We start from the raw sequence: 24,552 nt of genomic DNA, 5'->3' as shown, positions 1-24,552 counted from the left end.
TGCTGATAATTGAGTAAGGATGTTTATGGGTACCAAACACTTAGGTAGCTCTGAATGTAGAGTAAATTATGGTGTAAAATAGAAATTTATTCATGTAAATAGTTAGGATAACTGTCTTAACTGAAGCCATAAAAAGACCTTATATTTTTTTTTGCAGATACGAACTTGCACAGCAACTTCAGCAACAGGAGCAGTCTGCCTCTATAGATGATTCTACAGTAGATCAGCAGAGCATTCATGTTTCTACACAGATGCAAGTGGAGATTGAAAGTGATGAGCTACAGCAGTCAGAAGCTGTTGCAACAGATCAGCAGGCTATTTTAGAGTTAGACCAACAGCCAGTAGTAGGCACTGAAGAAACAGCACTAGAGCAGCAATTGGCTGATCAGCCTTTAGGACAGGATGAGGGTGAGTATTTGAAATGCTAAAGGTTTATAATGAGGTAGTTTACAAGTTCTCAAAAAACAAGTTCTCAGATTAACCTCACTTCGCAAGTTTCAATACAGTGCAAGGAAACAGTTGGGAAAATGAGTAAAAACTACCTACGTAAACTATATTGTACAATTTCTTTCATTGGTGTTTGTTTACTCTTAAGAATTGTTAAGACTGTTGAAGGTTTGCACCATTTAGCGTGTAATGAGTTGATAATTACTACAGGGGAATAGAAATAAAGCCTACAATAAGCAAAGATTTAAATACCTATTCAGCTAACTTAAGATTATTTTTTAATGCAGTAAAATTCAAATGACTCTTAAAATGTAGGTTTTTTTGAGAACAACTGAATTGTGCAGTTAATGACATATTTTTTTGTGTGATAATTTTTCCTTCTTTTTTTTTTCTTTCCTCCTCTTCGTTTCCCCATTTCAGATAGATTTGTGACATCCCAGCATGCTTTACAGGAAAACATCACTCAGTTTGAACAGCAAGCTATAACACAGCAGCCATTTGATCAACAGGGCTTATCACAAGGTTAGTAATAAATAAAGGTTTTTAAAGTGATTTTTGTAAATTAGACTTTACAGCATAGCTATCAAAACATTTGGAAAGTGGGCATCCACAGTCTAACTGCAATGCAGAGAACTTGCAAAAACTGTTCCTTAAATTAGTTTTTAAATTATATTTTGTAGAATATCTTGAATACTTAAATAGATTTTGCTCTTATGAGATTGTTTATTCATTACAAAATAGGGTTTACAGTTATTTGATGTAGGCATTTCATATTCTTTCCTTAACTGTGTTTGAAATTTCTGTGGCAGTAGGCAGTTTGCACAACTTTCCACCTAAGTATACATGCTTATAATCTGAGATGATCAGAAACACAGTCTCAAGATTTGATTGAGTAGCTGTTGGGATTCATTGTGGAAAAAAAAGTATAATCGTGTAGAGTTACGTAAAAAAAAAAACCATGCTTTCACCTAAGTGCAGCAGTTTCCTTTTGTATTTTGTAATGCTACATGAGTAAGGAATTACGATGTTGTAAACATTTGGAAATTTGTCTCCCCTGCAAAATACTGAAAAACGTGTAAGGCTTATGTAGCTTGCAGAGAATGAAGAAATGACTGTTTCTTTTGCTTTTCAGAGATGGCTTTCTTGAGTTGTTTGATATGAAGCTACTAGTGTGGTTTGTTGTTGGGTTTCTGGGGGCTTGGGGATGACGACAAGGCAAGGAAGGGGGCTTTGTTCAAGGGTGTTTCTGTTTCTCACTGTCTGACTAGTTGAATGGCTTTCTCCTTGTTTCTGACTCAAGCAAATAGGTCCATGTTTGTGTAACTGATTAACCAGTAACTGGTGTTCCATCTACTTAAACTTCTCTGTTCTTAATTTCATTCCCTTTTTATATGTGTCGGGTTTTTTGTAAAAACATAATTGGCTGTGGTAAGTTGCAAGACACTGAAGGAATGGTATAATTTGCTGCTGATTCTAATTCTCTAAGTTGTGTTGCTTTTTATGTAACTGAGCTAGAAAAAATAAAAGTCTGTGCCTATATTAAACAAGACTGAACCTGATCCTGTTAAATCCCTATGGATTGCTTTAATTGGTTAGCTTTTACAGTTTTCCAAATGAATCAGAAGAGAGTACAGGAAAAAAGGAAGTGCAGTTTTTCACTCTCTTTCTCTTAAGGGTGGGTTGTGGGTTTTGTTGGATTTTTATGGTCCTTTGAATTTGAAAATCTGGTATGTAAACCTTGTTTTGTTATCTTATTTAGACTTCAGTTTCTATGTATGGCTATTTCTCCATTAAGTAATTATTGAATACTGGTTGATTTCTTGGGAAGGGAGGAGACTCTTCTAGATCTCACTAAACAATTCTTTCATCATCAGAATCTAGGCTGATTGTTGATACATTCTAAAATTGGTACAGAGAATCAGAGCATTTGCGGTGTTTGGTTTTGTTTTTTAAAGTCTCATTTGTATAAGATGTCTCCTGTTCTACTTGGAATCTCATCCACAGATTCCCAACTCTTTGAAGTTTCCTTGAAGATCCTGGAGCCCTTCAAAATTTTTGAATTTCAGGTAGGTAAGCATTTGCGCGGATGCATGCGTTAAATTGGTCGACCCTCTCCCTATGTCTGCATCTGTGCTTCATGCTCCTTATTTCTTTTTCCTATCAGCTAGGCAGAACATTGAAGCTTAAAACACTGTCTTTTTTATCCTTGGTATTTTTAGGCTGTATTCTTGTTAAAATATTTTGACTCGGTGTTTATTAATAAAACAATGTAGGAGTTTTAGAAAAATCTTCAGTAGGTTTTTTTATTTTTCTTCTTTTTTTAAGAAGAAAAAAAAAAAGTCTTTTGATTTCTGACAGGTGAGGCTGATCTCTAGATCTGCACAGACCTGTCAGAATTTTGTTTATTCTTTCAGGTTTGTTTGTAGTACTTCTACAGGATTTCTGGTTTGTTAAGATAGATTTTCTTCTCAATATGTCCAGACTTGTAAAGAAGTACAGATATTGTGGAGGTGCTGCTGTATCATAATCTATTACTCATTTGAGCTAGATTTGAAAACTGAAAAAGGGAACTTGTGTTCTTTGTAGTTTACATATTCAGGTGTCTTCATTTGAAGACCTTTTAGTGAAGTCAGAACAAACAAATGGGCCTTTTATCAGAAATTGTCTTTGGATTATTGAATATCATCTGTCAACAAATATGTTTTTATATAGATTGTCTTCCTTCTAGAGTCTCCCTGTAAGCGTGGTTGAATGTTAATAATTAGTATTGATAGGAAAATGGTCTTGAAAAACTGTAAGAAATCCAAATACTGTTATTCTCTAGCCCATACAAATATACCCTTGCCATCAGACTGATGATTTTTTTTTCTCCTAAGAAGTTGATCTGCAATCTGAGGACTTGAAATTCCAGTTCTTTCAGTGACTAGTAACGCATTGATTCAGCTGTGTCTAAAAGTTGCCTAGGAAGCAAACCTGCAGAAAGTTGAACTGCTAGTGACTGACCTTCACTGGGATGCGTGTGGATACGTTTCTAATGTTAGAATTCAGTGATGTGTCAGTAAAGACTTCCAAGTTTGTCCAAACTATGATACAGCATTTGCTATGAGCAGCCGTACTGTTTTCTCATTCTCATGTTCCAAGACATATCTTTCCACTAGTAAACTGATCTGCAGAGTAATCTAATTTTTTTTATTATGATTTGTTAATGTAGAAGAGAATAGGTTGGGTGTTGTCCTAAAGGCAAGGAAAAACAAGAAATGCAATAACTGTACTGAAATAACACAAAATCCAGTTCCAAGTTTATGGGACTTTGTAGTAAAAGACTCCCCTACAGAGTTTAAGATGCTCTCTGTTCTTTGAAAGTTAACCAAGAGCTTCTGAGAAACAGTATATAATGTGGTCAAGGCCAGGTTGGACAGAGCCTTGGGTGATACAGTTTAGTGTGAAGTGTCCTTGCCCATGGCAGGGAGTTTGGAACTAGGTGATCTAAAGGTCCTTTCCAACCCCAACTATTCTGTGATTCTATGAAAACAAGCAGAAAATAAAGGTACTGAAATTTATTTTTATCTCTCTCAGACTAAATGTCTGGTTTTTGGTGTTTGGTTTGGGTTTTTTCAATGCTGTACTGCAGAAATAGCATGCTGGTACTAAATGCTTTTAGCATACTCAAAATTGTCAGATCATTTTAAAATTTGAGTGGAAATTGACCTTCATACTAGGTATTGAGCAAAATGGGGGAGCATCGTGTACATGCTTCTGACGGTGTTGGTTTATATTTATTCCAGAACTACTTTTAGAAGTAGTATTTCTTTTTTCAATTTATCCCAAATACCTCTAAATTCAGAATTTTTCTTCCAAGCTTTTTGTTTCATGAACCTGGGAAATTTTTCAGGATGTCAATAATTGCTTTTATTGAAACACAGTGAAGTGAAACAGGTCATGGTACAGTAACTTTGTTTTTCCTCCTTAGCTAGTAAAAAATACTTAAGAGTTGAAAAATGTCTATTTTTTAGATAGCTGTTTCTTTGTGCATTTAATGGTTATGGCCCTTTTTTTAATGTAGGCAGTATCACTTCCTGCTTTAGTTTCTTGAGGCTTGTTTTTTTGTATTCTCATCAAGTGTAGTGGAAATACCATTATTCCATAAAGATGCTTTAAAAATACATTTGGAAACAGAAATTAGCAGCCCTCTTACACAGTAAAGCTTTGCATCACTATTCTTCAGGCTACTTTTTTGATTTTGTCATTTCGCTAAGAGTAATTGAGGTGCAAGGTTTAATTTGATGAAACTTCTTGTAATCTTGGTAGTTCTAGGAGACAAAATGATACATAAGTTGCAGCATTAGGGTAAATTACAACCTGACTCATAGTGCTTTCAAAATTTATTTACGTTTGTTGGTTTTCATTCTGTGCTGTAAGCAAGAGCATACAAGTAGGGTTTTTCCTGTATCAGTAACAGTATTTTTCTGCTGTGGAAAGTGTCTTTTGGGAAAATTTGTGCCTAAACTTAACGCATCCCAGTTTTTTATATACTGTAATTCAGAATACTCTTTAAGCGTTGTTTTTTGGCCTTTGATGCTGTGATCATCTGATATGGGTTTGTTTCTACCCTGATTTCATAATCTTCATCCTTTTTGTCCACTAAAGGCAAACTGCACAGAAATAGTAAAATTGCTGCCCTTACCTTAATTACTCATGGGTTAATTTTTTTTTTTTTAAATAACATTGGCTTATTTCTTTAATTTTTTTTTTTTTAATAGAAGTATTAGGGCTTAGAGGGGTTGATAAAAGGGCATCTCTGATAGCATTAAAAACCCCTGCAATTTGAGCTATACTTTTGTGGCTCTGAATCATTAATACTATCATTTCATTCATTCATTCATTTAGAAAAAGAGGTGATTAAGATCTGGTATTTTAGAAAAACAAAACCAAATAAACATTTCAGGTCTTAGTACTGGAAATGTGAATAAAAATATGATTATTTTTTACTTTGCAGTTTGCCTTTGAGAGGATCTACTTTACTATTATCTAAAGAGTGGGAATTTGTGGAGGAGATCCAAAGTAGGAGAAAATGGGGTTACTTTATCAGAAACTGGAGTTCTCCTATTGGGTCATCTCCTCCACTCACCCGCCATCCTCCCCACTGAGCTTTGCATCCATGTGATCGGCTTTCAGTGTAGTTAAGGGAGCGTGGTACCAACGTGGATAAAGGGAGATGGGTCAACCTGTTTGACACATGCATGCTTACGTACAAGAAATTCAAAATTTCAATGGCTCTAAGGTAATTGTGGCACCCCGAAGAAACTTCAAACAGTGTTTTTCTGTGGAGGAGATTTTCCAATAGAATTCCAGCTAATGGTAAGTAACCCTATTATGCATATTATGTAGATGCCAGAAACATTTGCATATTTTGACACTCAACAGTGAAGAGTATAAAATAAGTATTACTGTATGGTAATACTACATAATCTGTTTCGAAGGTAGTCTTCAAAAATATGTGGTGTTATTCAAAGTCCAATTCAGTATGTTTTCCAGGTTTCTAACTGTTTGATTTCTGGCAGGTTTTACAGTGAATGATAGCTACAATCAACAGACTCAATTTCCAGCTGTACAGCAGCTGCAGGATTCAAGCACACTTGAATCTCAGGCTCTTTCAACGAGTTATCATCCACCAGCCCTTCTTCAGGTTCCGAATACAGACACTATTAACGTAGTAAGTACTGCTAGAAGGCAGAATTCTGTGTTCAGTGATGAGTTTCTTTGAACTATTTCATTAGTAATTAGGCAAACTTAAAAGTCAGAAAAGTTTTGTGATTTCTTTTCTAGGTTGCTTAACTGGAAAATCAAAGGGTGGGTGGAGGAAAAGTGACCTTGCTACTTGTTTCTGAAAAAATGAGCTGTATGTTTTGATGCTCTAGCCTCAAAAAAGGATATAGCACTATGAAGTTGGAATGGAAGTCTAAAACTAAGAGAAGGACTTAATGTTATAAAAGAATTTTACATTATTGCACTATATTCTGTCCTAATTATTGAATTCCTATGGATATAGATATGATCATGCAATAAACATGAAAATGTGTAGGGTTCAATCATAGAGCTTGCATATTGCAGTTTATGGTATTCTGTTGTCATTCTCACCTGGTTAAATTTGTAGAAGAGCTTAATTGCTAAAAATACAGGTTAAATACAACTTTTTATGATGGTAGCAGTACCTAGCATGATGAACATCTGTAGTAATGATCTGAATGAATTACTCTCCCTTCATGCTTGCTTGTAAAGGGCAGATGTCAGTGAGAGAACTGAGGTGGATTTTAGGATCTGGAAGAGCCTACAGGCTTTGGGGTTTTCTTCAAATCTTAAAACATGCTGTCATTTGGAAGGATTGTTCTGTCATGTTTTTTGCTTAAAAGAAGAATCTGTTAAAAAAATAGTGAAGTCTGTCAGCAACACTGTGCATTTTTATATGTAGTGAGGGGCTCTGTACCATTTAAAATGACTGCTTTGATGTTAAATTTAACCCCTCAACCACTAGAAAATCTGCAAGACTTGAGACATGATTTTGTCTAGATTCACAGTGAGGTGTAAGTGTGGCATTTTGTCTGTGTCTTCCAATTCAGCAGATGCACATTTTGCTGCTTTCCTTCTCACTGTGAAGGAGTGAGATACCGTATCACACTCTTCATTTTTTTACAGAAAAGTATGAAAGCATAAATTTGATTACTTGTGTTGACTGTAAGTGCTACAATTTTTATTTGTCTATTTATGTGACTTTTAGTATTGTGTTACTGCAATTTACTTGAGGCTTTGCTTTCTAGACTACCCGCTTGATACAAGATCAGGCATCACAAGAAGAACTCGATTTGCACACCCAAAGGCCCCATTTTCTTGAGGATAATGAGGATCAAAGCAAGCGTTCATATAGGTTTGTTACACTTTTAGGTTCTGTCACAGAATTTCTTGAATATTTTATGGGTAGTAATTATATGCAACTAATGAAAAAAATTTTCTTCTAATAGATGTGAGTATTGCAGCAAGGGTTTTAAGAAATCCAGCCATTTGAAACAACATGTAAGATCACATACTGGTGAGAAACCTTATAAATGCCAACTCTGTGGCCGTGGCTTTGTGTCCTCAGGAGTTCTTAAGTCACATGAGAAGACCCATACAGGTAACAGAGTATACCAGCTCCGTATTAGCCTTTCACATTTGGGTTTTGTGTATGTCCTGTATAAGTAAACTTAAATGGCATGCTACTTATTTGTTTCTGTTACTTCAAGGAGTTAAAGCATTCAGCTGTAGCATTTGCAATACCTCCTTCACAACTAATGGCAGCCTTACCAGGCACATGGCAACTCACATGAGCATGAAGCCTTACAAGTGCCCATTCTGTGATGAAAGCTTTCGAACAACTGTTCACTGCAAAAAACATATGAAAAAACATCAGGCAGTCTCCTCAGCTGTAGCAGCAGCTACAGAAACAGGAGGGGGAGGTAAATTATTTCATTTTTACTTTTACAGTCCTTACTACATAACAAGTACAGATGTTTCAGTGGATTATGTGAATGCTGTAACAGTAATGTTAAAAATTAGCCTTCCAGCATGGGTAATGTCTAATATCCAGAGCCACTGAAATTGTTCAGTTATCTAAATTGTTTAAAGAAATCAGTTTTCCAGGAGTCTGTCCAGTGTATTCAAGGTATTGTACATTAAATTATTATTTTAGTGTGTCACGAAAGTAGAGCATTTTTTGTCCTCAGTTACTTACACCTGTGTTTAATTACTGTAATTAATAAGAATGATAAATCCAGCTTTTTTTAAAAGAAGTGCAGACATGAGGAGTTAGACCTCTGAAAGAGATTTGAGCCCAAGCATGTAATGTTGCGCCCACGTGTTTATTATTAAACCCTTCTATTTTTGTCATTTCAGCTGACAGATTAAACTAAACGGACATGTACTGTTTTGTTTTAGATTTGATTTTTTTTTTTCAATAGTTGCATGTGAAGATGATGATGAAAACTCTGAAAGAACGTCCAGAAAATCTCGTCCTGGTGTCATAACTTTCACAGAAGAAGAAACAGCAGAACTGGCGAAGATTAGGCCTCGAGAAACTGCCACTGTCTCAGAAAAAGTTCTTGTCCAGTCTGCTGCAGAGAAAGACAGAATTAGTGAGATCAAAGATAAGCAAGCAGAACTGGAAGCCGAGCCCAAATACGCCAACTGTTGTAGTTATTGCCCGAAGAGCTTTAAAAAACCCAGTGATTTAGTCAGGTAAGCAATGGAGAAGTTTGGTGTGTTTTCAGTTTTCTAAATCGTTTACCAGTAACTTAGCGGTAACAGTTTCATGTGACTTTTTTATGCTTAAGCTTAAGTTTGACTTTTATCGAAATACACTTTTTCAGAATGTGTCATACCATTGTCAAAATATTACATATTCTGGATATGACTAAACCAGCCTTCTCATGTTTCTTTTCATGCAGTATTAAAATGATTATTATGAAGATCAATTATTTTTTCTTGCTAGAGGACTTGCATGCAAAAACATGTAAGAATGAGTTTGAAAAAAGGCAAATGCCTGAGCCATCATCTTTATTAGTTCTGCTGAATGTAATGTTAATATAAGTATTCAATTCTAAAATTAGTAAGATACAAAATCAATTTTCTACAAGCTGACATAAAAGTAGAAATTCACATATACATGTATTCTGGAATTATTAGGCATGTTCGTATCCATACTGGAGAGAAGCCATATAAGTGTGAAGAATGTGGGAAGAGTTTCACTGTAAAATCCACTCTGGATTGTCATGTTAAGACGCACACAGGTCAGTAAGATTTTGGATGTCTTTGCTTAGGAACTGGTTACTTTCTTGACCAGCTGTTTTAACTAAAGTTTTTCAAGGAATGCTATGTTTCACTATGATCTGGGAAATGGCACTATGAATGGCAGTGCTAGGTGGAATTCAGTACTTTTGTTGTCATTAAATGAATTGTCTTACGATATTGAATAAACCGTATTATTACAGCCTTCTGCATTGGTAGGGTTACAAAGCAGTCATAGTCTTAGGTCATGGAAAAACTGCGTGTGTATCTATCGAATATTTTAATTTCAGATCTGCTGTAGCACTTCAGTGGTGATTTTCCTGAACAAGAGGGTGGAGTTGGAGGAATTTAAAAATTTTTAAATATTACTGTTTGTGCTGCTAAGTAAATTGAAAAATGAGAGTACAAAAATGAAAGTATCTGGCTATTTGAATCATGCAAGCTGAATATAAACCAAGTTTCTGTAATATTTAAGTTTTTACAGTAGTTTCTTTGTATTGTTGAGAGAGGTCCAATTATAGTAGTAGTATTTTTCAAGCCCAATTTTCTGTAAATTGAAAACAAACTCTTTAAATCTTTAATACTTGTTTTCTTCTTACCATTGAACTTCTGTAATAAATTTCAGTAAACCAATCCTGAACTAATTAGTTTCTAGAACAGCCTACAGTTTTGCTGTGGTGCATTATAAGGTTTTTAAAAAAAATGCAAAAATGTTAGTTTTTAATGCTGTAATTTGTAATTATTTTGAGCATGGAAGCTTCCTCTCCAATTCAGTAGTTTTGTGCTTTCTACTGTTGTTTAGTAAGAAATGCTACTCTTGTGATTTATACCAATTGTCTGTATAATTTAATATCTTGTCTTAAACAGTAGTAGATGGTAAGGATAATTCATTGAACACAGCAGGGATTTGATCATGTTCCGCCACGTTCAGGCAGCTTGCAAGTTGTGGGACTCTCAACTAGAAATTGTACATTTTTGCTTACTACCTTTAATGGAATATTTTATATTACTTCTACCCAGTCATTTTCTGAACCTAGAAAAACAAAGTAAAACTAAGTGGCTTCCAGCAGATCCAGCAGTAACAAATTCCTTGGTTCAAATTTACTTTTCAGTGTGCCGTTTGATGAGTTTGTTCCTAAGTTCGTTTGAGAAATAATGGGAAATTGTTCCCAGGTTTTCAAGCTTTTTACGATTTTGCAAACTTTTTAATAATATAAAACAGAGCTTTGTAAATTAATATTTCAATGTCTTTAACAGTTTTTTTCCAACCTGTTGTAAAGCCTCTCTTCCACATTGTGTATTACAATTTTGACTAGGTTGGGTCTTCACTCAAGTGCTTAAAGAACTCCCTTGCTGACTTCCAGCCTTGTGAAAATTGTCCATATAATCCTACTTTTTGTTTTCAGTCTTGTAACTATTTTTCTTTATATCATTAAAGGACTCGTTTGTTTCATCCTGTAACAGCAGTTTTTCACATAAAACCGGTATAAAGCTCCAAAAAGTCTTGTCAGTGAAAATCTGCTCTCCTTCAAAGAGCTGTCATGCATTTGTGAAGTGTAATTTTCACTACAAAGCTACATTTGATCATGTGGGGGTTTGGGTTTTTTTTTGGGTTGGTTTTTTTTCCCATTTTCTTTCATAATTGGGCCATCTTATGTCGGATGAACATGAAGTTTAACTGGTTTCAATTTCTCCATTTGAGCCTGTATTGCTTTCCAGAAGGGTGTTTTAATCTGTGGGCAACACCTACAACTAATTATCTCAGTTACAAATTTTACTTATTTTCTACCTGTAATCCATTAATACTAGTCAGTATTGAGGTAAAGGTTGAAGCAGAAGTACATTGCTGCTACAATTAAAAAGGAAAAGCTAAGGAGAAACCAAATGCTGAAGAGGTCAAGATAAAAATTGAATTCTCCAGTTTCCTGAGCTGTGTACTTGGAACAACTTGATTAGTCAGGAAGCTGAGGTGATGAGGAAGGCAGGTGACCAAATAAGATTCTGCATGAAAGTTTTAACAGCATTTTGATTTTTAGACATAGGAAGAAATTAAGATACTCTTAATTGAGATCCTTAATTTGAAAGGCAATCTAAATTATTAAGGAAAAGGCAAGTTACTTCAAATTTCTTCCATTCAAATTAGTTCAGAATCTGTATTTTTTGAAACTGTTGGTACAATGCTATTGATTTTTAGAGATTTTATCACTTACCTTTCTGTTTTTGAAACTTTTCCAGGCCAGAAGCTCTTCAGTTGTCATGTATGCAGTAATTCTTTTTCTACAAAAGGGAGTCTAAAAGTACATATGCGTCTGCATACAGGAGCAAAGCCCTTCAAATGTCCCCACTGTGATTTACGGTTTCGTACTTCAGGGCGCAGAAAAACCCACATACAGTGCCATTATAAACCAGAGGCAAAGAAAGTTAGGAAGCCTGTTGCACGTACTTCAGCTGAGGGACTACAACCAGTCAATCTTCTTAATTCATCCTCAACAGACCCTAACGTTTTCATCATGAATAACTCCGTTTTGACCAATCAGTTTGATCAAAATTTGCTTCAACAAGGACTTGTGGGCCAGGCTATTTTGCCTGCTTCAGTGTCAGGTAAAAATGGATGACTTTTTGTTGGTGGTGTTGAGATCAAGTACTGAACGTTGCTTTTAATTAGAGTTCAGAAAATTATGCCAAACGCTGCTTGTCAAACAGGTAAGATATACACTGAATTCATGATTTGATGCATGGTGGTGACACAAACAGAAATGTATTCGTTTAAGAATGAAGGAAAAATGCGTGCAGTTCACTTGAAAAGATCTCTTCAGTTCTGCAGTGATGTTAACACTGTGGAAGGGAAGAAAATACCGACAATAAGTAGCTGGAGTACTGGTGTTGCACTGCTCTGGAATTCAGCTACTCTGGAGTGGTTCTTGTTTTGTAAGCGCTTAAATAGTAATTCTTAAATTACTTAGAATTTATGAAGCTTTAAAATAGGCAATCATCTACTTCAGAGTATTTTTCTTGGCATAAATAAATATGTGTGTGTATAGCTTTTATATTGATTTAACTTGTAAAAATAAACAAGCTAAAAGAGGCAGTTAGTAATGATATAGAAAAACATTATAATGTAACTGTTTTCTTTGGTAGCTGGAGGTGACTTAACTGTGTCCTTGACAGATGGTAGCTTGGCCACTCTTGAAGGAATACAGTTACAACTTGCTGCTAATCTGGTTGGACAAAATGTGCAAATTTCTGGAATAGATGCCACCAGTATTAACAACATAACATTACAGGTAGGTTGCTCACAGTTTCTTGCTTTTAATTTTATAGAATCACCTTGAGGGTTGAAGGAAATCTTAAAGAGCATACATAATTCTGGAAGACTCTCTTTGAGTGAGGCATGCAGGAATACCATGTTAGAAGACCTAAAGAATAGCTGCACAAGTGGGGGTTTTTTTCCATTTGGTTTCTTTCTTTTTCATTTTTTCAGGTTCTCTCTTTTTTTTTTTTTTCCATACCCCTCTGGGATTTTGGCAGATTGCTTTAAAAATCTCTATTTTTTTAATTCTAATTGCATTTTGTCTTTTCACTTCAAAAGCAGTTTAGGCTCCCCAGCACACCCCAAAAAGAAACCTCCCCTGAAAACAATCAAACCCAAATTATTGCACAGAATGTTCTTTTTCTTAGCATCAGACGCCCGCTTTATTTGGCAAGCGCTTATAAGCTTTTAATATTTGGATTTACAATTTAAATTCCTATTGAGCTTGTAAAATGAATGACAGAAAAAGGTGAGATAATTACACCTAAAATCTTGTATTTGAAATGATATGAAAGAATGATTTTCAGTGAGTTAGTTGTGCTCCATGTCTTTTCACTTCCAAAGACCTGAAGACAGTGATAAGCTTACGTGCAGAAATAAAAAAGTACAGAATGTCAGCAGTGTACCTGGTGCCAAGCATGCTCACATGTAACTGGGATTATGGTTTTCCAAACGTTTTGCTGAGGGAAGGGAGGGAAGAATCTAAGGTGCTTACATAGTGACTTTGGAGAGTGGCTATATATGGACTCTTGAAAAATAATTTAAGTTTAAAATAGCTAAATAAAAACTCTAAATATTACATGTACGTACTCTATATGCAATAAATATGAGTTCTGGATTTATGTTAAGGATATTCCCTTAATCTGTAGTATCTCTTAACTTCAGATTGATCAGATTGAAAACTTGCTTTCCAGATCGATCCAAGTATTCTACAGCAGACGTTACAGCAGAGTAATTTACTTGCTCAACAGCTAACTGGAGATCCCAATATGGCTCCGCAGAATTCCTCTCTCCAGGCAGCAGAGAATACAGTGCCAGCTAACGTGGTTATTCAGCCTTTATCAGGCCTGTCTTTGCAGCCCACAGTAACATCATCTGCTAACATGACAATAGGATCCCTATCTGAGCAAGAGTCTGTGCTGACAACCAGTGCTAGTGGTAAGCAGTGTCACTAACTGTACTGGGCTTTGGATTTCTTAGTTTTACTTATGGTATTACCCACAGTGAGAAATTCAACACAATCTTTTTTCTGAAGATCTTAAATTGTTTTCATATCCAATTTGTTCCTTTGCAGGTTATTCTTTAGAGTACAAGTCCTAGCATCTTTCCTTGGCTTCTTTTGTGTTTCATTGTGGTTTAGAAAATAATGCATGAATTGCTTTAAAAAATCATGTTTATTGTGATGACAGAATCTTCATGGTCTGTTTTTGTTGTTTTGTTGTCTTGTACCCACTTACACTTAGGTGCACAAGACATCTCTCAAGTCATGACTTCACAGGGTATGGTATCATCTTCAAATGGACAACATGAGATAATGTTGACCATAAATAATTCCAGTTTGAGTCAAGTTCTAGCTCATGCTTCAGGTTCAACTACTACAAGCTCATCAGGAAGTCCTCAAGAAATCACTCTTACAATATCTGGTTGGTATTTTAAGGTATCTTTAATGGTACTAGATCTGTATTTTATAAGGTAGCTATACAGTAGTATTTGAGCATATTTTCACAGTCCACAGCTTTCTCATGGTGTGGGATTTTTTTTTTTTTAATATTCATCAGCTTTAAAAGGTACTCCTTAAATTTGCTCTTGAAAACCAAATATATTTGCTTTGAGGATATGTTTGATTGGTTCCCTATTTATTCATGGCTTAGTGCCAACAGATACTTATCTTAATGGCAAAGCCCGTATAACCAGTTCTTACCTCACTGCTGTGCTCCCCTGGGGTAGTGCAATTCCTGAGTGGTACTAGGGCAGGAACAAGCAGGCAGGCACTGGGGATGAGTTTGATCAGTTTTCTTTAAATGCTGTGGAACCATGTTCTGATCTTTCAGATGTTCTGATCACAGATGTTCTGATCTTTCTTTGAAGTGTAGCTCACACCTTATAATATGTAGCTAATATTTCAGGTGTCTCTGAATGAGTTCTGACTTTCTTCCTGCCTCCAAGACACTGAGCCTCTATATACTATAAATACCTATTTCTCCCAAAGACGGTTTGTATTTTGTATCATAACACTTCTTTAATAGATCCAGTATAATATTTAATGATTTTATCTGTGTTTTACTTTTTAAAATTTCTTTTCCTTTTTTGCTTTTCTTTTCTCTTCTTCTGTTTTCTGTAATGCATTTAGTGTTTTTAAGTGTAATGACAATAATGTCAGTGTTAAGGTGCAGGGTCTCCCACTTAGGTTTTTGTGCTTGCTAATAGATGCTCATTATTCTAAGAAAAATGGAGCATAGGTTTCAGTTTCTGTATGTTCTGTGCTTGTTGACTGTCCCACAAAATGAACACCATATGTAAAGTGATGTTTTTACAAAACAGGACATGTTCAATGCAATTAATTATCCATATATTAGTTAAAAAGCCCTCTCGTATTTCAGCCATTAGCTTTTATTTTGCTAGAGTTTTATGGTTTCATGAAGTTGGTGTCTTGAAACTAGATAAGTAAGGTCAGTATTTGTCTAAATATTAATAATTTCAGGTATTTCTCTACATGCTAGTATCTAGATATGCATAATCACATCTGTATTAAAAATATGAACCTCTGCATAAAAATCTGCATGTTTTGTACTTTTATTATTTTATGATCATTTCTTTTATAATTCTCAGTACAGTATCAGGATAACATTGAGACATTTCCAGTTATAATAGGACTAATTTGTATTCAGGCCAAGATCTTATTCAGCATAATTCTGGAAGCAGTGATCTGAATAGTGGCTTAAGGCTGACAGCGCCAACCATCAACAGCCAGACAACAGGTGCTACATTAACTATAAGCAATGACCAGCTTCTTTCTCAGGGCACATCACTAAATACTCCAGGTATGCATACAGTGATTTTTCTAATTAATAATAATTAAAAAAAAAAAATACTAGACCAGGTAAGTAAATGGTATAATCTTGCATATTACAGTTCAGGAATTGCATGGTTTTGTGTATTTTCTTACTAGTTTTAACTTGTTATGCCAATTTAAATGAACTTTACTCCACATAAGAAGAAGATGAAAATAAGAAGGCCTCTCTAAAAATCCGTACTTTGAGGCAGTTACAGAAATATTGAAGGACTATTTCTGTAAATCGGAGGATGAAGAAATCATACATTTGTTGCAGACAGATGATAAAATGTCCTTTATATCAAATTTCCTCTGGTAATAAAATTTTAAGATTTTAAATATGAAATTCTACCTATATCTGCTGAATATGCACGCAGACACGTGTGTACATACATAATTGTTCATACTTCCACCCAGTGCAGCAGATTGCATTGGTTACACTGATTGGTTGCAGCAGGTTGCACTAATACGATCTTATTACTGATACGGGAATATATTTTCCCTGTCTTACTTTTCCTTAGTCTGTCTCCTTTCATAGCTTGCTTTAGCGCTCATATACCTCTATAAAACAAATCTGCTTTAATGTCATACTGGGGGAAGCCGATGCCAGAGTATCCTGTAAGATCTGAAGGTTAAAGCATGCTCTTGTGTAATGAATTAGTAAAATCTGACAGTGGTATCGTGCCTCCGTATTATTTTCTTATCAGGCTTATTTTAGATTTGAGAGCCATGAGGCCTCTAGTCATGTGTTGGAGTATCTGTAATAAACTATTATACACTTGTTATAATCACACTGTTATGAAATACCTATTGATAATAAACTGGCTTTTTTTGCTCTTATGGGTTATCAACCATGTTGCAAGGGTAGGGGTGTGACTGTTGGGTTACAGTTATCAAATTTTGGGTTTACTGCCATGAGTAAAAGTGTGTTTCTGCAAGTGTGAGAATTCTGCAAGTGTTCAGACTACAGAAATTTGTAATCTCAGACTTCTTTGGGTGTCTTTTCAGCAATGAACAATTTTCCATGTGCCATGTTACAAAGTTTCTGTTTTGCAGTATGATGTCCATCAAGCTACATTTAGATGTAATTTTTCTGATTTTATCATCTCACAATTTTTAATGCATGATTAGCTGTTTAACTGATTTGCTTCTAAAAAAAGAAAGGCCTAGCAAATGAGAAATAGAAATTAACTTCAATTAAAGTAAGCTTGCAGCTAAGACTTTAGGTACGTAACAGATCTTACTTTTTTTCTTATTTTACTACTTTGCATATATTCCAGAGCTTAATACAACAGGTGGAGCAAACCTTCCTTCAGCAACACCCATATCTCAGTCTACGGTTTCCACTCAGAATTTGGTAATGTCTTCATCAGGAGTTGGAGGAGATGGTAGTGTTACCTTAACTCTTGCTGACACTCAGGGAATGTTGTCAGGTGGTCTTGATGCAGTTACACTTAATATCACTTCACAGGTAAGAAAAGTTTTTCTGACTTGACAGATAAACTAATGTCACTGGCTTGGCTTACAGGGCAGGAATCAGAGATTTTGCTTAGAACATAATTTTGTCCTGTAAACACATACTGTTTGAAAATCCAGTTAACTTTCCTTCTTTCTGCCAACAGTGTGTGCACACTGGTGTATAGAAGCATAAACTATTTAAACAGAAATACAGGTAAATTTAGGAGGTTTCTCTTTTTACAATGATCAGGTAGGTTCTACTGTTTCAGACGTTGTTTGAGATCAGTTTTAGTGATAAACTAAACTGTGTTGTACTTCATCATTGCTATTCAGAAATACAGCTAAATATTCCTAATCTTTTTATTGTTTAATATGGTAAATTTTTGTTTTCCTTCTTGTGAACATGATAGTTGAAGAGCAGGTGCAACAGTTCCTTTCAAAACAAATAACAGGACAGAATCTAAATTGAATCGACTGTCTTTAAAAAAAGGCAGTGTTACAGGAAATTTTATGAGAATAGTGCCGTATGGACTGTCATCTCCCCACTAGCTTTAGCATTGGTTTTATTTTTGCCATAATTAAAGATTGGTTTTGGTGTCATCAAGAGCCAAAGACATGTTGGTAAATAGAATGTATAGAATGGGGAGGAAAAAAACCCAAACAGATCCAAACAGTAAATAATATTTAAAGACTAGAAAGTGAAAATTTAGGTCGTTGTGTGTTTGGCATTTTGGTGTAGATTTTACATCTGAAAACTTGGGCTGTTTCTTCTACTTTCTTGGCTTAACTAGATTTAGCTTGATTTTTACTTACTTTTTGACCTGAATTAAAATGTGTAAATGTATGTAAATAAAGGACTATTTATCAGGCATAGGGTGTGATTAAACCTTGAGAAGCAAAGTCAGTGAGGATGGTTATATGCTTCCTTCTGCAATTTTGCTCTGGGGAAGGGAAGGAAAGACTTCTTAAATGTTCTTATGACACATTTGTGATTTCTGGCATCACAAAGTAACAAAGCAACATGTGGTTTCATTTTGGACTTTGTAATAATTTAAGCGATTACATTTGGCAGTGTTGATGTTTATTAATAAGACACTATGCCTAATGTTAAAGCATGCATAAATAAAAATTAAACGTTTTGGGCACTACGCAAACACAGTCTGTTGCAGGAAATTTGGTGGCACATAAAGGTACTGTGGAAATTGAAGAGTCTTCAACAGTAATGCAGAGATAGAAGTAGTAGTATGGTACATTTAAAGTAGTAATTTTCTATCTTACTTTCATGTGGTTTTGAAATAGGTATAATTAAGAGATTTTTAAAAAGGAAAATATTGTGGGAAGATCACTCAGGAAAGAGGATGTCAGTTGAAGAGACAAAGACAAGGGAATGCTGAAACATTTATGCACGTTTATGCATGGCTGAGTGTCTGCTCTTATGTACTTGCAGCAGTTGTTGTGCTCTAAATTGCTAGACTTAAAATGAAAGGAGAAAAGGAGAGAAAACAGTAGCGTTTATTCAGATAGGGTTCTGGAATGGTCTTGTTCAAAAAAATGAAGTACTTTTGAGGTATAAAAATAATTTACATGACTACAGTTAGCTGTTTAAGCATAGTTATTCTACTTTCTTTGTTTTTTTTTTCCCTGCCCTCTTTGACAGGGTCAACAGTTCCCTGCTATACTCACAGATTCCAGTCTCGCTAGCCAAAGTGGGTCAGGCTCACAGCAAGTCATACTGGTGAGCCATACATCCCATTCAACATCTGCAAACTCTGATGAAATAACGTATCAGGTAGATAAAACATATTTCTGTACATTTTGTGGGTAAAGGGCATTATTTAATCAAAATATTGTAATGATTCCTCTATATTCTGAAGCAGGAAGGTTGATATCATTCCCCAGAAGGAGTATTAGGAAGAGGTTCATTGTGACTTCCTAGTCACCCAGTTTCTAAGTTTTGAGTTGAAAACACGTTTTCACATACCAAAAAGAAATGCAATTAATAATGTGTTTCTTCCTACAAATTATATGACCATGCTCTCAACACAGACTGCTCCAGAAATTTCCAGGTAAGTTTGTAATTGGGTAACAAAAAATTGACAAAGTTGAGAGCTGTAGGAAAAATAGCACCTATTGCCACACCTTTTCCTTTCTATTTTTTTGTAACCAATTTGTTTTAATAGTGGTGCAGTATAAAGTCTTTTCAACTTCTTACATATTTGAATTTCAGTAGGAACTTTGACATATGTCATATGGTATTAATATTAGAAAAAGTAGTTCAGACTTCTCTTCTTGAAGGCAAAATGAGTGTTTTTCAACCAACCTGGTAATGCAAGCTCTAAAATCAGAAAAATGCGAGAGGCGCATGGTGAACCCATGACTAAGTGAAGAGGTGGTGGACTGGACTGGCAAGCAGAGGGCAAAATGTGGGCAAGTTGTGCTGATATGGGCACTAGAAACCTCAAAAATGATAAGGACTGAAGGAAGGCAGCATGCCTCAGGTGTATGTATGTAAATAAAGCTGCTGAGACAAGAACATGCTAGAAGAAACACTCTTGGAAAAATTGTTACAACCATGTGTGCCTCTGAAGTGCTAATACGCTGCTGCATGCAGCATGGAGAACAGACTGGAGGAATTAGATACCTGCTTGCAGCTGCAGGGCTGTAATGTCATTGGAATCAGAGAGAGAAGGTGCTACAGCTCATACAACTGAAGTGCTGCCATGGCTAGATTCAAGATCTTTAGGAAGGACAGAGTGGCAACATGGCAGTGGGAATAACAGGAGTTCTGCCTGGATGGTGAATCAACTGAGACCTTATGGGTAAGGATTGGCAAGCAGACCAATGTGGATGACACTGACTTGAACACTTACTAACTGCTACAGATTGCCTGATCAGGAGGAAGTAAAAGATGAGGCTTTCATCTTGGTCTTGGGCAACCTGCCCTGGCTGACTGTTTTTGAGTAGAAGAGTTGAACTAGATGATCTCAGGAGATCCCTCCAACCTACAGAAACCTGTGATTTGTAGTCCCTGGTCCTAATGGGTTACTTCAACCTGCCTAAGATCTGCTGGAAGGGCAACAAGCAAGGCACAAGGAATCTAGATTTCTAGACTGTATAGATGATAACTTCCTGATACAGATGACTGAGAAGCCAAGAAATAGAAGTAGTATTCTGGACTTGATAATTGCAAGCAAGGAAGAACTGATTGGAAATGTGAACATCAGAGATGTCCTTTCTCTCTGGAGTTCAGCATCCTGAGGGAAGGAAATAAGGCAAATAGCAGGATGACAGCCCTGGGCATCAGGAGAGCAAACTGCAGTGTGTTCAGGGAGCTGCTGGTATGGGTTGACTTTGGCTGGACACCAGATAGTTGCCCAAAATGCTCTGTCACTCACCTCTTCAGCTGGACAGGGGAGACAAAATATAGCAAGTTGTTTCTGGGTTGAGGTAAGGACAGGGGAGAGGCCATGGGAAGGCAATAGAGCAAATAATCCTGGAATTCATTTCCAAACATGAGGAACAAGAAGGTGATTAGGAGTATTCAGCAGAGATTTCTGGAGGGAAATTGGGTTTAACTGACCTGAGAGCCTTCCATGATGAGATGACTGGCTTGGTGGAGAAGGAGAGCAGTTAGTGTGGTTTATCTTTACTTCAGAAAGGCTTTTGATTTTGTCTCCCATAATCTTCTTGTAGGCAAGCTGGGATTCTTTTGTATCTATAAAATTCAAGGAATTTAATGTTATTTTATTTGAAGAAAGTGAAATTTCTCCAAATGCTCCTCATTTATAAAAATACAGCACAACCCCATCCAAATTATATCAACTTTTTGTTGTGTTTCAGTACTTCTGGAGCTTTAGGTAGGTAACTCGGAGTTTTACTTTCTTAAGTCCCTAATGAAGAAAGTAAATGAATAGAAAATACTCTTCTTTGTAAAATCAGACATACATTCTTTTTTTTTTTTTTCCTGAAATATTTTTGTCTTAGGCTTTTTTTTTGTGAGAGATGTGAGAATTATCTGAAATCATCCAGAATATGAAACAATATAGGGAAATACTGATATGAGCACATTGTATTTATAATGCATAAATTAATTTGACTGTAGTTGGTATAATCTTTGTTTTCTTAATATATGTATGTGTCATTCTTAAGAGCAGTGAAATACAAGTTCATATTTGCATACACTTTATTTAATTTGTGTTGCTAAGTTGCTTTAAGTACTTTACAAAAACAGGTCTTGTTGAGGTAGATTTTGAAAAATAAACCACTATTGTGGGTATGCCTATCAAATTATTTGATAGTGTGTTTGTGAATTGTTACAGGTGACAGAGGTTTCTCCTAATGTGACTAAAAGCAGCCAAACGGAAAAAGAAGGTCGTGTGCACCAGTGTTTTGAGTGTAGTCAAACTTTTTCTTCAGCCACCATGTTGATGCAGCATAGTAAAGAGGTTCATGGCAAGGAAAGGATACATGTTTGCCATGTCTGCAATAAAGCCTTTAAGCGAGCAACACATCTCAAGGTATTTGGCAATAACAGTTAATTGTTCTGTTAAATCCTTTGTTTTGGACTTTTTGTGATATTAATGAAAGGTACCTGTTTCCCTTTACCTTTCCTTTTACAGTGTGAGAGATGTGCATCTGAGAGAGGAAGTCTTAAGTAGTAACGTATACACAGAGAACTCTCTCTTGGAGTGCGGAGAGGATTTGAATGCGTATATTGATTACAGAATGAAAAATGTGAATGCCTGTTGTGGAAGTAATAGTGCCTGAAAAATTTCCACTTACTTTATTTGCATATGTATCTCATCAATGCTAATCGTGATTTCCAGATAAGCTGTTGGAATCATAGGAAGTTATACACTTTGCGCTATATCATTTGATTTTTAGATGCTCTCTTGGATGTCTGCAGAGGGAGCATTTGTTTTAAAAGATCCTTATGTTATTGCTGTTGTCTGCTGATATTTTATATGTAGTTTTCTTTAGATTCTGAACAACCTGATCCTTCCAAGTCTTAAAAAAAAAATTAGTGGTGTCTTTAAATTTTTAATTAGGTTATGGAATGCTCCTGTTAGGAATATTCAGCTCTACTAGACAAGTGCTATGTCCAGGCCAGTGTCCTATCTCTGAGAGATTCTAAAAGGCAGTGATTTGAAGAAGTGCTTTACGAAAAGAGGAAACATAACTTCCCCAAAATTTTGCCAGCTTCCCAGAGTTTATAGCAGGAAATTTCTGGAGACAGAGGTAATGTCTTAGTATTAAGTAGCTCTTAGGAGAGCTTTTCAATAGATTTCCTTTCACTTTAGTATCATATTTTAAGGAAATATACTTTGTGAAGTTCACCCCCTTGGAGTGATTATGTGTGTCGACCAGACTGTTGGTCCTTTGGGGAAACTCATAAAATGTGGTGCTGTGAAACTGTTAGCCTATGGTTTAGGCTAATTTTCCAGAAAAAAAAAAACAAAACAACAAGCAAAAAAAACCCAAACCAACATGGAAACAACAAAAAATAAAAATTAAAAAAAAATCCAGTATCGATACTTGTTTTTCTTAAGTAATGAAAACAAAACCAAAATCAATCTCTCTTCCATTTGTTTCCTTAGAACTTGCTGGTGTTATATTTTTTTCATATTTAAACCTTCTGTTACGTACTGGTCCCAGGTTAAAGATATGACAAGGTAAATTCCTACTCTGGTATTGCCCTTGGGTTATTATTGTTTTGTCATGTAGACAGTGGTGAAGTTGCAATAAGATGTCCATGGGCAATCAAAAGAAACCTTGGGACGACTGGTCAAGGGTTAATTGGGAGAGTTTTGATTCTTCAGGGCTTGATGGTGGTAATGAAAGGGTTGAGTGTTTATTGGTAAGAATCAGGGGTAAGGCCAACAATGCAGATTCTGTTACAGACCACCCAACCAGGATGAAGAGGCAGACAAAATATGCTGTAAGAGGCTGAGAGTAGTCTTACAGTCACTAGCCCTTATTCTTGTGGGGGGCTTCAACTTGCCAGATGTCTGCTGGATACAATACAGCAGAGAAAACAGTCTAAGGAGGCTCCTGGAGTGGGTGAAGCATAACTTCCTGACATGGCTGGTGAGTGAGCCAGCTAGGGAAGGTGCCCGTTGGACATGTTCTTTGCAAACAGAGAAGGAGTTGTGGGTGATGTGATCATTCGAGGCTGTCTTGGGCATAGTGAGCATGAAATGATAGAAGTTTTGATTCTTGGGAACAGAGAGCTTTGGCTAGAACTCAGGAGAAAAGAAAAAAGAGCATATGACCTTTGGGTGAAGGGGCAGGCAACTCAGGAGGACTACAAGGCTATTGCTAAGACAGGATTGGATAACAAAATGATGCCTTTGACACAGTTCCCCACAACATTCTCCTGGAGAAACTGGCTGCTCATGGCTTGGACGGGGGTACTGTTCACTGGGTAACAAATTGGTTGTGTGGTTGTGTCCAAAATGTGGTGAATGGAGCTAAGTCCAGTTGGTGGCCAGTCACAAGTGGTGTTCCCCATTGCTCTGTATTGGGGCCAGTTCTGTTTAATATCTTTGTCAATGATTGGAGTGAGGGGATCGAGTCCACCCTCAGCAAGTTTGCAGATGACACCAAGTTGGGTGGGAATTTGCTTATAGGAGGACTCTAAGAGGGATCTGAACAGGCTAAATCCATGGGCGGAGGCCAATTGTATGAGGTTCAGCAAGGCTTAGTGCTGGGTTCTGCACTTGTGCCACAGCAACCCCATGCAATGCTACAGGCTTGGGGAGAAGTGGCTGGAAAGCTGCCTACAGAAAAGAACCTGTTGGTCGACAGCAGCTGAACATGAGCAACAGTGTGCCAGGTGGCCAAGAAGGCCAACAGCATCCTGGCTTGTATGAGAAATAGTGTGGCCAGCAGGACTAGGGGAGTGATCACCCACTGTACTCAGCACTGGTGAGGCCACACCTTGAATCCTGCGTTCAGTTCTGGGCCCCTTGTTACAAGAAGGACACTGAAGTGCTAGAGCAGGTCCAGAGAAGGGCAACAAAGCTGTTGAAGGGTCTAGAGTACAAGTCTTATGAGGACCAGCCAAGGAAACTGGGGTTGTTTATCTGGAGAGGAGGCTAAGGGAAGACCTTATGGCTCTCTAGAGCTACCTGAAAAGAGGTAATGAGATGGGTGTTGGTCTCTTCTCCTAGGTAGCAAGCAATAGGACAAGAGGAAATGGCCTCAAGTAGCACCAGAGGAGGTTTAGTTTGGCTATTAGGAAAAAATTATTTATGGAAAGGGCTATCAACAAAGTATTTCAAGAGCTCTGGGTTGGTTGTGCTGGTTTTTTTTTGCTTCAGATAACTAGTGAAAGGGACTAATGTATGCAAAACAAGCAATGCGTACAGTTATTGACAGGGATTTTCAGAAATGAAAAGATACTGATGCATCAGCATTACAAAGGGTTGATACACAAAAACCAATCTCTTACTTAAAAGAAAAATAA

General features: G+C 36.3%; 1 protein-coding gene across 9 annotated transcripts in view; it reads left to right on the top strand.

Annotated features, from left to right (window-relative positions):
* ZNF236 (zinc finger protein 236) overlaps positions 1–24,552 on the top strand; it is a 72,988-nt gene that overhangs the window by 44,867 nt on the left and 3,569 nt on the right. For 5 of the 9 annotated variants that reach the window (XM_057414717.1, XM_057414715.1, XM_057414714.1 and 2 more), the window contains 16 exons: positions 158–408; positions 868–969; positions 6,009–6,160; positions 7,263–7,369; positions 7,464–7,615; positions 7,725–7,937; positions 8,439–8,715; positions 9,163–9,266; positions 11,500–11,865; positions 12,403–12,548; positions 13,489–13,732; positions 14,038–14,217; positions 15,463–15,615; positions 16,907–17,097; positions 18,742–18,873; positions 21,404–21,601. In XM_057414717.1, the coding sequence (XP_057270700.1) occupies positions 158–408; positions 868–969; positions 6,009–6,160; positions 7,263–7,369; positions 7,464–7,615; positions 7,725–7,937; positions 8,439–8,715; positions 9,163–9,266; positions 11,500–11,865; positions 12,403–12,548; positions 13,489–13,732; positions 14,038–14,217; positions 15,463–15,615; positions 16,907–17,097; positions 18,742–18,873; positions 21,404–21,601 (2,968 nt within the window). Of the gene's footprint in view, positions 1–157; positions 409–867; positions 970–6,008; positions 6,161–7,262; positions 7,370–7,463; positions 7,616–7,724; positions 7,938–8,438; positions 8,716–9,162; positions 9,267–11,499; positions 11,866–12,402; positions 12,549–13,488; positions 13,733–14,037; positions 14,218–15,462; positions 15,616–16,906; positions 17,098–18,741; positions 18,874–21,403; positions 21,602–22,132; positions 22,323–24,552 lie in introns of all 9 variants that reach the window. The other 4 variants (XR_008972830.1, XM_057414712.1, XM_057414718.1 and 1 more) reach the window with 4 other exon arrangements.

This window comes from Pezoporus wallicus, unplaced genomic scaffold, assembly GCF_028554395.1.
Source record: "Pezoporus wallicus isolate ANWC-B61680 ecotype Strahan unplaced genomic scaffold, APGP_CSIRO_Pwel_v1 contig_2, whole genome shotgun sequence".
NCBI classification, from domain to species: Eukaryota; Metazoa; Chordata; class Aves; order Psittaciformes; family Psittacidae; genus Pezoporus; species Pezoporus wallicus.
Note: the sequence above shows the minus strand (reverse complement) of the source record. Positions and strands in the feature narration are given on the sequence as shown.